This window comes from Lissotriton helveticus, chromosome 3_1 (assembly GCF_964261635.1).
Source record: "Lissotriton helveticus chromosome 3_1, aLisHel1.1, whole genome shotgun sequence".
Taxonomy (NCBI): domain Eukaryota; kingdom Metazoa; phylum Chordata; class Amphibia; order Caudata; family Salamandridae; genus Lissotriton; species Lissotriton helveticus.
Genome location: NC_136061.1, coordinates 1067301921 through 1067318400, shown reverse-complemented (window position 1 = coordinate 1067318400; position 16480 = coordinate 1067301921). Strand labels below are relative to the sequence as shown.

Sequence of the window (16480 nt, the reverse complement as noted above, 5' to 3'; positions counted from 1 at the left end):
TGTCCACTGCAATTCGGGTGTTTTATGACCACTTGAGCTAATTCTCAGGTAATTCTTTATACCTGGTATCTAAATGTTTTACAGGGGCAGTACTGGTCCCAAGTCTTTAAATTTCCATTTCCAGATTGGTTTTACCCTGGAAGGTAATCCTTATCCGACTGCCAGTGCTAGTATCTTCGCATCCACTGTAGCTTTGCTCATATTACAGGTAATTAACATAGCCTTGTTCCCTCTTCAGGTCCTTTGAATGGTGAGCATTCACTTATTGACTTGAATGGGCCCCATGTAGGCTTGGTCCTAGGCACCTAATGAATCTCACCCCTGGATGTGTGTATGACCGTGGTATTCATATAGATATCATCCTGATGACAACTAATTCTCTTTCCTTTTCCTTCCTTATCTTTTCTCTCTTTCCATCGAGTATGTCCTTTTCGGGCATGAATTGTAAATGTCCTGACGATGATCCTGTTATTGTGTAACATTGTCGACTCTCATGCACTGATCCTATTAAAATGCACAAAGTAATGAACGTAGGGGCAAAAGAGCTACTTTGGATTTATTTGCTACTAACCATTTTGTTTATGTCACACATTATTCCGAGTCATTTTGTTTATTTAATTGTGTGTCCTTTGTATTTTGTATTTCCACCCACCCATCCACTGATTTGATTTATCTGTTTAATACATGTGATTGTAACTTGTCTGATTGACATCTTGTCTGAGCATTAATGTTTTCCAAGTAAAAAAGAATAAATGTTCGTTTTAGGGACCCTTGTTCTATTAATGCATTTACTTAAGAGCATTCGTAGGTACCACAAAAGTCTAGATCAAATGAAAGACCGGACACCTGCGTCACTGCTTGTATATCCTCACTCAAAATGTATCTTTCGCAAAAAATGCTCAAGAGGAACATTAACACAACAACCCAAGACATTGACCAATTGGTAACAACGGCCATAGGTTCAATTTTGTATATTAGCATTAGGGAGTTACAAAATAATTTGGGAGTGTGCCTTGTGTATAGAAGGTACTAAGACCGCCTCATTTTCATTCTGTATCAAATTTTAAGTGTACTGTAAGAAATTGGGGCATTAGATCAGGGGGTTGAGTAGCCATCTCAGGTAATAACCACAACCCTTACCAGGTTGAAACCCTCAAATACCCAATTAACCTGAACTCACCCAGCTGGTTGGTATGGCCCAGAGCAGACAGGCTTAATGTAGAGGCAATGTGTAAAGTATTTATGCAGTATCAAAACAGTAATTAAGTCAAAACATGACACAAGAGAAATCCAGAACCAATTTAGAAAAAGATAGTACATTTTAAAATATAAAATGACGCGTAAAATCCATAGGGAAACTGAGGTTATTTTTTTCGAAGTTTAAGGTTTAAAATTGCACCAAAAAGCATGCCGCACCAACTGCGGTCATGTGATTGCTCTGAACCAGTACAAAGGTGCAAGTTAGCGCCAGCGATGATGGAGTACTGATTGTATACACAAACCAGGTTCGACCAAGTTGGAAGTTTTACCTTTGGACTTAGTCTTAGCAGGGCTGTGGCTGGTGATGGCTCCACATCACCAAATAGCCACTGGATGAGATTTCGTGAAGTTGTTGATCTTTGGTGGGAAAACTCAGAGAGAAAGAAATTTGAATTTCATACACAGAGGAAGTCCCTCGCGGCCCAGATACTTTGGCGCCTTTGCCCGGTGAAAATTTCTTCCTTTTGACTTAGTCACTTTTTTGAGCTGGACAAAGCTGCAGGCTGTAGATGAAGAGAGCTCCAGGAGGCTAGATACCTTCTCCGCAAGGTGCTGCTGAATCAGATTTGAATCTACAGAAAAGCTCTGGTGGGAGCAAACTGAATTTTTGGCTCTCTGCACTGCACCTTTTTTGAATCAATGGGGCAGATCAGTCTCTGTCCTCCGGAGGTTGTTGGAGCTAAAATGTTTCTAATTTCCAGATTTCAGGAAAATATAGGAGTACACTTACACACCAGTCAGGCGTCCAGGACCTGGGGGACAGAAATTAGAAGTCAAGACTGACTCCAGCACAGGCCAGCTTAGGGGCCCAGGGCAAGTCCAGTTGGAATTGGTCAGCTTGGCAGTTGTAGAAAAGAACTCTTGTAGCTTGTGTTCCTGTAGCTTGAACAGGTCAGACTTATGACCTTTGGAGTCCGCTTCTTCATCTTGGGTCCAAGAGGGGAAACAGGACTAGTCGTCTAGGCTTCTCTCAAGTCAGAGTCAACAGGTCCAGTCCTCTACTGTTCTTCCACAGGTCCAGAAACTCTTCTGAGTAGAACACTGCAGATGTCACATTCATGCCTGGCATCTGCCTGTGGGCGAGGGTGACTCCCGGCCTCTCACTAACCAAGTCGGTAAAAGTTCCTAGGGCCAATCCTACCCACTTTTGCAGCACTTACTGTGTGTCCTACTGCAAACAATCCCACAGTGCCCCTTTCTGCCTACATCGAAGATGGTGAAACTCTTCACCTCTTGTGCAGAGCCATGTGCTCCCCCCAGAGGAGTGGTTAGGGAAATGAGTAACTTCTCCTCTGTGATCACTCTAAATTAATTCTGGGTGCAGCTCCTCTCCCTCTAGGACTGATGTCTGCCTGGCTGGGTGCAGAACAAAGAAGGGTCATGTCCAGGTGTCAGCTAACATTTTCATGTGAGATGGTAGGGTCTCTTTGAAGTTAATCAAGTTCCTGGACACAGCTCAGATGATCATCCTGCCAAATGGACAGAACATCTCCCAACACTCAAGGCCTTTGTGTCATGTCTGGGTTAATGCGCACACCTCATCTAGGCGGCTTTCATTTCCTGGGTGACAGTTAGAGCTTATGCAAATGTGCCTCCAGAGGGTAAGGGTAATATTCTACAAGTACCTTTTCCAAAATATGTTTTACAAATCCGATTTCACCAGTAAATTGGTTTGTGATAAATGTTTCAAAAAGTCTAAAAATTAAATTTGTAGCTGCTTCTTTATTGGGGATAACATTAATAGATGTAATATAGTATCCCAATGCTTTCCTATAAAGCAGCCAACCCTGCTACAGAGAAAATTACTTTTTGCATATCCTATTTTTAAATATAAAGCACCATGACTTTTTTGAGTAAGAGCTACTTAGTAGTGACTTATTAATAATTGTATATTTAAAAGGAAGGTTTAGGTATTTTCAAAAGTTTTTTTTTGACTAGTTGAATTGCAGTTTAAAAAAGCTCAGTCTTCATGGTAGGCCTGCAATGATGCTCACACTGTCTCTGTAGTGGGTGGCACAATGGATGCTGCAAAGCACAGGTCCTGAGTACACTTGTGTACCGTGTACTAAAGATTTATAGGTAAGTTAACTATGCCAGTCAGAGGTTTGCCAATGTAATCATGTTAAACGGAAGAGCACAGGCACTTCAACACTGGTTAGTACTATTTTAATCACCCGTTATTACACATATTTCTTTTTTACAAAGAAACACATGGAAGTGTTACCAGTTTTGGTTTACAGTTCCATAATCCGAAATTCCCTCCACCTCATGGAGTAAATATTGACTGCTTGGCCTCACTACTCTGAGAGAGTCACATGCCTAACAAGAGTCTGATGGACACCCAATCTGGAGTACAGTTTTAAACAAACGTACCCAAAAATGATATGGCCCAATCATGTTTCACTGCCTAAGAAAAGGCTTCACAGGCCTACTTTAGAGGATGACACAGGAAACATTCAGAAACGAACCAATATTGAGGCTGATTATGATGTGGTCGCAAAAGGCTCCGACACTCAGTCGGAGCCTTTTAGGCTGCTCGGATTTGTTTACGACCGCCTCATTATGATGGAGGCGGACTTAAACTAATCCGACTGGTCATTCCCGCTGGCATCCAAGTTCCCCCTAGTTCAATGTGCATTAACTTGGATAAAAGGTCAATAGGAATCCATCACCAGTAGCATCAGTTGTAAACAACAAAAAAGTGCTAAGAAGGGTTGGAACACAAAAGGGCACATTGACCTTACAATGACAGCAGTTAGCATGGATTTGATTGTTCTTACCTTCTGTAAAGCATGCCTCTGGTTCAAGAGAATCCTCCGCTTCTATATCTGGCTCTTTCTCCACTTCTAGTGCTATAACGGCGAGTAGTCCAGGAGGTCTCATGTCCGCCGTACTACCTTCGGATGCACTTGAGGAGTTCAACTTCTGTAAAAAAAATCCGCGACAGCACAGGCCATTAGCACCACAGCACTGGCCATCACCACCATGCTTCTTTTGGAGGCTTATTCATGTGTTAGTAAATGCAGCTAGCTGGAAAGGTTCCCCACTCACTGGTTTACTGCTGTGCACATTTACCATGTCTTACGCTATTCAAAGAATCGTATGCCCAGGATGTTTACTATTTATAAGGTCACAAAATTAGAAATAGGGGCGAACGTGTCCCGGTAAAACTGAAGAGCAGAGGAATTTATGTTCTATATGTATAATTTGAAATGATAAAAATACTCTCTCTCTGAAAATCCCATTACATAATGTTTGAAAGATTGTATGAGAATTTAAAATGTAATGTAATGCATGTGCGCTACTATTGCTCTGAAGCTGGGTTTTTTTTAAACGAAAAGCGACACATCTTTCCAATATTATGACCAAACCAATAGCGAGCACCGTAAATACATGCCTTGAACATTTTTATTTTATTTTTCAGTACTCTGGTGGAATGTGTAAACATTGTTCTTCAAATTCCATTGCTGTTGAAATTAGAATACACAGCATCGGTTTTTTAGCAAACACCTGCTTGTTTTAAAAATATCAGAAAATAAATTAAACATACCTCTCAAAGCAGCAGACCAGTTGCATTCTTTCTTTTATCAATGCACTTTTTTGTAATTGTGCATTTTTAAACTACTTGCTACTGTAATACACATACCTGTCCAGATTTTGCAGAGTGATCAATTATTTGTTATCCACGGTCTACAAATATTTAGCTTAGTCATCTACAACAAAGTGCAAGTCACATTCGCTTTTCCAGATTACCATAAATTTGGAAAAACTAAATCGGCATCTAGATTTCGATAGCACTCCTGTGTTGAACAATGGACAAGTAGGGGTACCACTTGATATCAAGGTAGTTTTGATCATCGCATTCTTAATCAGCATTCTCCGATTTCATAACAATGTTATCACCAGGTAATGCATAATAACATCAGCAATGGCTGCATTCATAAAGAGCAAACGCACAAATAAAAATGACGTCAGCAAATTCAAAATGCACTAGGTTATGAAGAGTTAAGCATGGATTGATGCTCTATAATTGCATTCTGCAAAAATGCTTTCTGTACGTTGTTTAAATTTATAGAATAGGTTGCGTGCATTTTTCCTAAAAAGGTTACCAACATTATAGGTTTGTTTAGACAGAAGTACAGTATTCTTAAAGCAATGATGAGTAGTTTGCAATTTTATAGAGATTGTCATATTGTTGGGAAACGAAGATGAAAGCATAAAAAGAGTTTTCACTTATGTAAACTCTGGCCAAGAGAAGCCAAATCTTGAGTGTTCTTGAGCCACAAGAAAGGAACATAGGGCCATATTATCAAGCAAGGGCGATACATTATTGTTTATTGGCAAGAAACTGCCGCTAAAGCGGCGATAATGGGCTTGATAATATGCCCTAGTGAATTCCCATAGAAGCCCAGGTTAACACCAGAACCTGGGCTTCTATGGGAATTCACAAGGGCGTATTATCAAGCCCATTATCGCCACCTTTAGCGGCAGTTTCCTGCCGATCAAAGCGGCGATAATGTATCGCCCTTGCTTGATAATATGGCCCTAACATCCATTTCCAGAGGTCATCGTGGGTAGGCCGCATGAGACAGATTTGTCACATCTTGGTGTACAATAACGTAATGTGTCTCTCTGCATTTACAATTCCCCATCTTCCGTTTGTGGGTTGTTCTTGGTCTCCATTATGACGCCGTGTTAACAACAGATGTAGCTAAATGGCTATGCTCTACACTTTTCAATGACACTAAAATACAATTTTTTTTGTCAGACATGGAGTGGAGGGTGGGAGACTCCCCCTACAGTTACATGATAATTCTACCATGCTGGTTTAGAACTATTATTCTTAATTGTCCCACAAAAGTGAAAGAAACAAGCAAACATGGGGTTTCAATGGAGAGAAATGCTCTGCTTTCTACCAAGCAAAAGACACATAATTGATGGACGGAATGCAGAACAAATCAAAACATTCACCCCTAGTCAAGAGATCTGGGTTAAATCCATCATTCTTTTGCTCACCATGAAACCCCAGTTTAGACCTGGCCATATGCAAATCAGTCTTGAGCCTGTGCCTCATGGGAACAGTCCAGCCCAAACTGCTAAACTAGGTCCTCCCTGGACCGGAAACAAACATCCTAGGACCGGTTTTGGGGTTTCACCCCATTTCAGCCAGGATAGCTTGAATCCAGTGGCACTGTGAGCCCGGGACTCATGTCTGGGCATACCCGGCGCACTTAGGGCGAGGTAGCAAAAGACACACAATTGATGGACGGAATGCGGGCCAAATCAAAACATTCACCCCAGTCAAAAGATCTGGGTTAAATCCATTATTCTTTTGCTCACCATACCACCCCAGTTTAGACCGGGCCATATGCAAATCAGTCTTGAGGCTGTGCCTCATGGGAACAGTCCAGCCCAAACTACTAAACCAGGTCCTCCCTGAGCAGGAAACAAGCATCCTAGGACCGGTAAAGTGAAGAGAGGTCTTCACTTTACTACTGCAAATGTAGGGCTTTTGAGCAGTGCTTAAGTGTAGGAAAATAAGCGTAGATAGCCTTATAAGTTCAAAACTCAACAAAAAAGTTATGGCATTACCAATGTTTCTTCAACTCTAGAAACAGATTCTCTAAACATACAAAGAAACAACATGCTGCTAATCTTTCCAAATACAGACATCAATTTGTGCAAGCTGAGCGTTTTGGAGCAAGCTGGAGGAAGTGCCCAACAACTGCGTTGCAGCGCTGGTTTCCATAATTCCACTATGAGTAAACCGTTGTCGCAAGCTTCAATAGTGCCACTACAAATACAAGGGCGATCTTTGTAGCTACATACTGCAGAAACCTAGAAGTCTACGTTTTACTACAATGCGGGGTAAATGTTTTGACTTTGTAATAAGGGCATGCCACGGCAAGGGTTAAGACATACATATGTACACAGTGGTAGAGACATCTATGTAAAAGAGCAATCTCACAATCCTATGCCAGTTAACCTGATTCCAAAAGCAAAGGAGTACCAATGTTTTATGAGCCAGTTATTCCATAAAAACCACAGAAAGTATAATATAGCTATGAAATGTGTTAACTGGAATGTATTAATTACTTTCAAGAAAGCAACTTTAAGTTATCTGACGCAAAACAATCCAAACGCCCAAAACCATTCAGCTGGGATTCAATTAGATGAGAATGGCACAGCCTTGAGATTTGAAGATCCAATATAAAATGGCTGGAGACAAACTTTTTCTCAGCATTGAACTCAAAAGCGTGCTTTGTAACTTAAGTAAGTTTAGAGAAGCTGGCTAGAGCTGACAATTGTATCTCTAAAGAATCAAACATATTAATCAGCAAGGCATTAGAGCCTGCTACGCACAAGGATAAAGCACTGGCGGTGTAAACTGTTCACTCCATTTTCTTGCTGTATTTGTTCGTTAAACAATGAAAAAGTGATCAAGAGGAGTAGTGGGCTCCTCCCTTGGCTAATGGTCCCACAAGAGAGTCAGGAAGAACCAGATTTAGGAACAGTGGATACTTTGGTGGAGAATTATATCTTTACTCCTGCCTCTGAGGACATGCCGATGTGGAGGCTGGCATGAGGAAAGTTTGCAAATTTAGCTTGAAAAACCCTGGAACCAAACACAGAGTGCATTTAGGTACTGGGACCAAAAATGAGAGGGGCGGAGGCAGGGTTTGAAGACACTGAGATGTTGAAGCACTTTACCACAATCTTAAGAAATGTATGTAAAGGGTAACACACCATTGAGAGGAGATTGTTTAACCGATCCATCATCTTTATCAGAATTAAAATGTAGGCCAGTATGAAGTGCCCAATATTTTAATGAGCACTTAGTTATGGTAGAGGTACCAAAACCGGTCCATTAACAGCATTCTCAATCTTTATGCAGGGTTGGAGTTGAAAGGCCTCTCTGTGAACAAGTAACTCAATGCTGAATGGGGCTGACAGAAGAAGTCAAACTAATAGCACGCCTGTAGTGATCCCAAGGGTTATCAGAGAACTTCTAAAAAGAAATCCTCGAGTGGTGATTATTGAAAATATGACTATTGACTGGAATGTGGCCTTTGCTTATTCTTCATTTTAACACATAGGGGCCCAGTAGGATGGCGGGCGGATTCTAGCGGTGCTGGGACCATCCGCCATATGTGCGTCAGTCCCGCTCTGCTAATTAAGATGCAACTGCCACCCGGGCGGTCGCATTCCGCATTTCTAACATTGCGGCGCATTGCCATGCACAACGTGGCAGGCACTGTGGAGTGCCTGCCACCTTGTGCATGGGAATGCAGGGGGTATCGTGGGTACCCCCCAAGTGCATCACCTCACACCCCCTGGGGTCCCGCAACAGGCCCCCAAAGCGCACCGCCGCCATGGAAAGGCCTTGCCAACCCAGCATCATAATATGGATGGCGTTGCCTGGAAGGCACAGGGCCCGACTCACAGAAGTAATCTGAGACAAAATCCTAAACGTACTACTTTTGGTATTCACAGAAGGCATTTAGTAGTAGTAAAGCTAGAATTTTGTCTGAAGTCTGTCTTAAGTCTGTCTTAAGTCTGTCCTAAGTCTGTCCTAAGTCTGTCCTAAGTTTGTCTTAAGTTTGTCTTAAGTCAAACTTAAGACAAAATCCTACCTTTCCTACTACTAAATGCCTGCTGTGAATACCAAATGTAGTAAGTTTAGGATTTTGTCTCAGAGTAATTCTGTGAATCGGCCCCACCGCCACCATATTATGCCCCAGCTCCGCCCGGCCGGCATTCGTAACCGTTGCAGACCGGTGGAAAACCGGCAGACGGACTTTCCGTCCGCCGCGGTACCCCCGCCATGATAATATGGCGGGGGTAAATCATGTTGGGATGGCGGGCCGATCGCCACCGCCGGCCGGGCAGTGGGGATCCACCTACCATTATAATCACCCCATAATTAGGTTTCTACAAAGTAATTTTTTAAGTATACTAGGATCCTAGCAGAACAGAGTTTCAAGGCTGATAGTGGTCACATAGCAAAGAACCCATAATTTAGAATTAATGCAACCAAAGGAAATGTCAGACTATCGTGAAAATAACCAATTTTCTCAGTGCTGATTCATGTAATATAAAAAGTTAACACTAAATGGTTGTATTTCACAGTCAGTGAAAATAAAGGATGAACAATTTGAAGTATGTTGCCATAATCATGCACTAACGGTGATATGCCATATTGGAATATTTACTGACAAAATTGTCCTCCAACAATCACATGCTGGGAAACACAGTAGGAGTAGCAAGAGAAATTGAAGTAACATAACTGTTTGATCTTTGAACGTTTACATATATATGAAATATAAGTGCCCCTATATATCAATGTAAGAGCTTTTTGTAGGTTCAGATAGAGCCATAAGATGACAGAGCCTTTCACCAATAATATATATTTATGCAATTTGAACAGTAAAACAAAGGAAATGTACACTTCGTGAACATCAAACTTCTTATAGAACTCATTCAAATATTACATTTAATATCTAGTTTCCAAAATAAACTGCACCATGTCCCCTTAAAAGAGAAATATTTTTCTGGATGCATAAAATGAAGATTTCGGTTCCAAAATATATTCTTCCAACATTAAAGGGAACCTAAAAATGCAGAGTTCACTCAGCAGTCTGTGGAGTAACATACTTAATGCATGAACAAAGGGAATATAATGGGACACCGAGTTCTATAGTGAGCAAAACTTAATATCTGCAGGGCTAAATCTTACAAAAATCTGCAATAAAATGCCTCCAAAGTACAATTACAATTTAGAAATTAGTGTAGAAAGAAAGGATGAAAGCAAGAAGAGTCTACCCATTTATTTAGTAGAAATGATGAGTGTTTTCATCAATTATAAAAATGATATATTTTGAATCTAAAACTCGTGTCAAACTATCTGCACTGCTGTGAAACATTTTAGGTTTCTCGTTGTGACATTGAATATCAACAAATACACCAAGAAGCTATTTTTACACAAATGGATTTAGCAGGAAACATACATTTCTACATAATATCTTCTAACAAAACAGTGGTAAAAATGAATTATCATACTCAAAAGCTGAAACGTAATTTGTTTTTGTTAACAATATGTTTGTTGTGCAACTGACTAGTTAATGATCAAAACCATAATTAGTTCCCAAAAATGCTCTTTCCCAACAAAATTCTATTTGGGGTACTGGGTCACAGGGGACATTAAAAAAGTTGAATGGTTTGCGATAAAAAGTAATTTTCTGATATGCTTTAGTATTCCAGATTGTTTTTTCTGATTCGGAGTCCATCCATCTATTCTCATTCAACAAGAATTCACTCTTTACAATTTTTACCAAAATGTGCATGTCTCTGCATTAAGATTATAAATAGTGGCAAGCAAGGATAACTGTGTAGAAGTAAAAACTGATCACAATTCTCAACAAGACACAGGACCAGATTCATAGAACTTGCTATTAAGTCTGTTTCTTTGATACGTTCTCAGCATAACAAAAGCAAACACAATCTAATTTAGGAGTAGAAGTAGGGAAATCTTCTTTTGTACATTTGAGGCTAATTTTGGTGTTTGCAAGGAGCACCGGGAACCAAATAAACACACACAGCAATTCTTTTTGCCCATACCTGTTATTTACAGTGCTGCTAAAGAACAAGATTGTGGTAGCAACCACTATCTATAAAATAAATGAAGGGCTGGCTGTTATAAATTTGTTAATGTCAAGTCTGATGACAATTCTGTTGGAAAATGAAAATAGGAAGTGTTTAAGGGAAGATACGCTATTTGCTTGCACACAGCTCTGGAAATTTGAGGCGCTCACCTGAAAGAATTTCAACCAATCAACAGTCAACCATCAACAATCTGATGAAAATAGGGCAGATTACCAATTGAGTATTAAGTTTATTTAATTAATAGCTAACACAAGTCATGATACCGTCCTCGCATAGCTCATGTTCAGCAAATGGTTTGGCAGTGACACATTTATTTACAGTATTTTAATATGCATTGTTGAATCCAGCCCTATGCTTCTAAGCAGTATTGGATTCCAGACACCTATATTAATCAGTAAACTTTTATAAATGCTGCCATTAGTATTTTAAAGGCTTACAAGCAACTAAGGGAGCATTCACAATCCTCCAAAAAGATGTTTGTTTTTTAATTAGGTAAACAGTAAGCTCGAATAACTAAAGATAAGTGTGGCTCAAAACTGCATATGTATTCGTCCTAATGGAACACTGACATAGTTTTCATTGTAGAATTAATTGTTTAGTAATGTCAATTATAAGATCTTCAACATTTATTACAATTTGTTTGTACTTAAGAGCAATAACAAATTAAAAAGTTGAACTCAGGTGTAAATCTTTGAAAGAGTATGCTTGCTCCCTTAGATTAAATCAAATATTGATATTTCTGCAAATGCAGAATTTAAATTGAACCCTCTGAATGGCATGCACATTATGTTGTTAAAGGAACACTTAAATGAAAATTAGGGATGACACAGGCTGGATCCCAGTAAATGCCAGGGTTTCCAACTATTCCTGACCATGCTGTGATGTGATTCCAGCCACTCAACTGTAGGTAACAGCTGTGCATGTCTTATTATATTGCAATGGACAGGCAAGGAACATAGCCAAGTTTCATGCAGGCCAGTCAAAATTTTTGTAGTCATACAGGATTTGTTTGGTTAACCTTTGTAAAAGTGCTGGTTCGCTGCTCTGTCTTGTTAAAAAACAAGCATTTCATTCTTGATTACTCCAGTGTGGGTTTACTCGTGTGAGAAGTAAGAAGGGTAGGCAATGAAGGTGTAAATACCATACTTCCAGCAAGAGTCCTGGGAATCATTTGAAGAAAAAAATCCATATAAGTCATCTCAGCATTAGATTGTGATTGGGGGTATTGGAGACAAAAAAACAAAGACACAAACAAGAAATTTAGACTGTTCCGAGTACACCTTAAGTAACATGGCAGCTTAGACAACAAAGAAAGAGGTTAGGTGTAAGGGATACATAAAAACATGACTGTAAGCCTTGGAAGTACAATGAACTACACAAATGTTGACAAAGCTAAAGTAGGTGTATGAAACATAATAGTGTGATTAGCTAACAATTTAATTGGATTGAAGATAATTGTTTTTTTGCATAAATACTACACAAGTATCACAAGCATTTCCAATCACAGGAAAGTGTGACCATGAATCATAAACAAATATTGTAAAGGTAGCAGCAAAAACTTAACGTTTGCTGTCCCAAGAGTATATGTTTGTATCATGATCTCTGATACTATGCAATGTGCTTTTTTCGCCCAGTCTCTCAACACTATTTTCTTTTTTGTTGCACTGGTGTAACGCTCAACATGAACCCATTTATGGATCAGTAATGATCGGGATGAATGCTTTTCTTCGCAAACGAGGATGCCATGTTGATCGATATATATTTTGGTACTGCCATTTTAGCTAGGTGTAGGTTCAAATCAAATCAGAAAAGTTAGGCTTTTTTCTCCTGTTTCCCAATTTACATCCATGTACTGGCAGTTTTATTAAATTGTTGTTTTCTTTGTGTCTGCAGCATTGCCTCTTTAGTCAGAAGTATATTTTAACAAGCGTTTGCCTATTCTCCAAAGTATCCAAATATGTTTGAGGGTCCCGCTTCACCTGGGCTTGATCTGTGTGCTGGGTGCGAGGCGTGCAGGGCTGCGAGCGTGACGCGGGGGACTTCAGCAACCAGGAGTCCCCGCGAGGCCGATCAACACCACCTGGCCCGCTCTCCCTGCAAGGCACGCCCACAGCACACCGGATTTCTTAAAACCTGCCTTCCCTTTGGACCGGGTGTGACTCTTGCCGCATTTGCAAAAGAACGGAGGGTGTGTTCCTGATTATCCAGCTAAACCAGTCAGCCTGAGAAGGGAAACTGTTCGCCGGACCCGCTCCGCGGGTCCCGCTTCACCTGGGCTTGATCTGTGTGCTGGGTGCGAGGCGTGCAGGGCTGCGAGCGTGACGCGGGGGACTTCAGCAACCAGGAGTCCCCGCGAGGCCGATCAACACCACCTGGCCCACTCTCCCTGCAAGGCACACCCACAGCACACCGGATTTCTTAAAACCTGCCTTCCCTTTGGACCGGGTGTGACTCTTGCCGCATATGCAAAAGAACAGAGGGTGTGTTCCTGATTATCCAGCTAAACCAGTCAGCCTGAGAAGGGAAACTGTTCGCCGGACCCGCTCCGCGGGTCCCGCTTCACCTGGGCTTGATCTGTGTGCTGGGTGCGAGGCGTGCAGGGCTGCGAGCGTGACGCGGGGGACTTCAGCAACCAGGAGTCCCCGCGAGGCCGATCAACACCACCTGGCCCGCTCTCCCTGCAAGGCACGCCCACAGCACACCGGATTTCTTAAAACCTGCCTTCCCTTTGGACCGGGTGTGACTCTTGCCGCATTTGCAAAAGAACGGAGGGTGTGTTCCTGATTATCCAGCTAAACCAGTCAGCCTGAGAAGGGAAACTGTTCGCCGAACCCGCTCCGCGGGTCCCGCTTCACCTGGGCTTGATCTGTGTGCTGGGTGCGAGGCATGCAGGGCTGCGAGCGTGACGCGGGGGACTTCAGCAACCAGGAGTCCCTGCGAGGCCGATCAACACCACCTGGCCCGCTCTCCCTGCAAGGCACGCCCACAGCACACCGGATTTCTTAAAACCTGCCTTCCCTTTGGACCGGGTGTGACTCTTGCCGCATTTGCAAAAGAACGGAGGGTGTGTTCCTGATTATCCAGCTAAACCAGTCAGCCTGAGAAGGGAAACTGTTCGCCGGACCCGCTCCGCGGGTCCCGCTTCACCTGGGCTTGATCTGTGTGCTGGGTGCGAGGCGTGCAGGGCTGCGAGCATGACGCGTGGGACTTCAGCAACCAGGAGTCCCCGCGAGGCCGATCAACACCACCTGGCCCGCTCTCCCTGCAAGGCACGCCCATAGTACACACGTATATTACCATAGTAATACCACCGCGCACGCGGGACGCGCGCGGGACTCAGCCCGGGGCTAAGACCGGGCAAAGAGCGGGCCGTTTGAGGCCGTTCGAGGACGGCAGAGACCGGCCCGGGCCACCCCTCCATCGAGCCGGTACATCACCCCTCGTATACCACCATCAGGATTCAGCCAGCCCATACAAGTAGTCTTGCCACAATGAGTCAAATGGAGACTAGGAGTAAATCAAATTTGGTTACGGCTGGACCTTCCACGGCTGCAACGGCTCAAGGTAAAATCGACAACTATATCCTTAAGGCGGGTTCTTTGTTGATCGATGACATTACTGTTTTGGAAAGACGCATTTCCCGGGAAATTGAGTGGGTTAGGAGATCCTCCATGGGCACTCTAGCACTGGCCAAAACCCCAGAGGAAAGGCGGAACGTGAATGGCTCACTGGCTGGAGCTTGTGGGGGGGACCCACTACCTGTCCACCTAGATCTTTCTGAGGAAACCTTAAGCGACCTTGACGATATGAGTGTACTGACCCTCCCACTGACCCAATTCACACAACCTTCAACCTCTATTACTGTGGAGGTTCCTACCGAACAAATTCTTATTTCACCCAGGGAGCACCCCCCATTGGTAACGTACACAGTAGACAACATAGATCCATCAAGCAGAGCTAGGGGAGCAAGGGAAGGGGCAACACAAAAAAGGAAGATGGGGGGACCAAGCAAAAGAGAAAGGAAGGCTAAAACACCGAGACTAGGCACAACATATGATAAGGGTAGCCTTGATAATACCAGAGCGGAGACCCCATTATCAGGCAGAACGGAGCCTCCCGTATTAGCAAATGTTCCTATCGACCCTCCTCCTTCCACAGTAGATCGCACCATGGAGGTAGAAGAAGAGGATATCACACTCACAGACATAGGGAATTTGTTCAGGTCACTGCTCAGTCCTATAGAAGCTCACCTGATCAAGATAGAGGCAAGGCTTACCAAATTTGAGAAATCTACCACCCAGTTCATGGATAGTTGGAAAGCCGCGAATAATCGCCCTACAGTACCAAGCGCAGACCCAAAATCCAAGAAGGGTCCTGAGCCCCAGACCTTGATTAATAAAAAGGGTGTAGAAAATGGGAAATCCTCAAATCCAACTGCAAAATCTAATCCGGCCACCCACCAGGCACCTAGCCTAAAGCAAAATAATCCCTTCTCCTGTTCACAGCAATCAACAACAACTGCAGTTGCAGCTCAATTACACCCCCCCGTACACAGCAAACATTACCAGCTACCGATGTACCATACTCACAGTTATCGACTACAACTGTACCCAAATCCTTACAAATCAATACACAAAAACCTCAAAACCCTAATACTGTACCACAAAAAACACAAAGAACAGTAACAGTAAATCTTTCACCAGAGGTAGCTGCATATACTGTAATTTTAGCCGGGGTACCGGAACTAAAACCAGCGACCAGTGAAACAGGGGCCTCATTAAAAAACAAAGTCATGAATTGGCTATCCACATTCAGGCCACTCCCCAGAGGCATGACCAGCGATATTCGCATGGTGAGAAGAGTCTCATGGGTAGGGAAGAGTCCCAAAACAATCAGTGGCGACTGTATACTGGTCAGTTTTAAAGAACCAGGAACAGTTTCCTATATTTGTGGTTGTTTTCCAGATGAGGAGGGGAACAATATCCAGCCACTTCACCTCTCATTCTTCTATCCATCAAACACTCACATAGGCAATGATCAGAGATGGGAATATTCACATGAGCCACTGGGAAATTGGGGGGAAAATCAAGGAGGGAGGAGGAATCCTTATAATCAAATGTGAATGGCATCGGGCCATGCTTTGACACATGACGAGGCTCAGGGTTGGGAAACTGTCACTAGAAGAGGGGTGGGAAGGGGTGGCCGGGAGCGAGGAGCAATCTGGCCCCCGAGATACTATCAGCCCCCATTTCTCCCATTATTCAACCGTTTCGATTGTCTTGAAATGGTGGATTGACAGTATGACTTTGAAGGTCGGGCATATCCCCACCCATCCGGGCAAGCCGCACCCAAAACCTTCGGGGGTGGAGGGCATAAACTTCCCAAAACTAACCGTGGGGGGGAATACCCCTCCCGCATAAACTTAGAAGATCCCCCACAGAGAGCAGACAGGGAAACAGAACTAGTGGACGCCCACAGGGGACAAGATCCTATACGAGGGATGCCCCCAAAAGATCACACCAATCTAATGGTAAATCTAGGTACAAGGGGAAATAGC

The 16480-nt window shown here is 42.8% G+C and overlaps 1 protein-coding gene across 1 annotated transcript in view; it reads right to left on the bottom strand.

The window, feature by feature from the left end:
• LOC144823272 (sodium channel protein type 2 subunit alpha-like) overlaps positions 1-16480 on the bottom strand; it is a 662530-nt gene that overhangs the window by 223308 nt on the left and 422742 nt on the right. The window contains exon 20 of the mRNA XM_078681628.1: positions 4041-4185. Coding sequence (XP_078537754.1) covers positions 4041-4185 — 145 coding nt within the window. The remainder of the gene's footprint in view (positions 1-4040; positions 4186-16480) is intronic.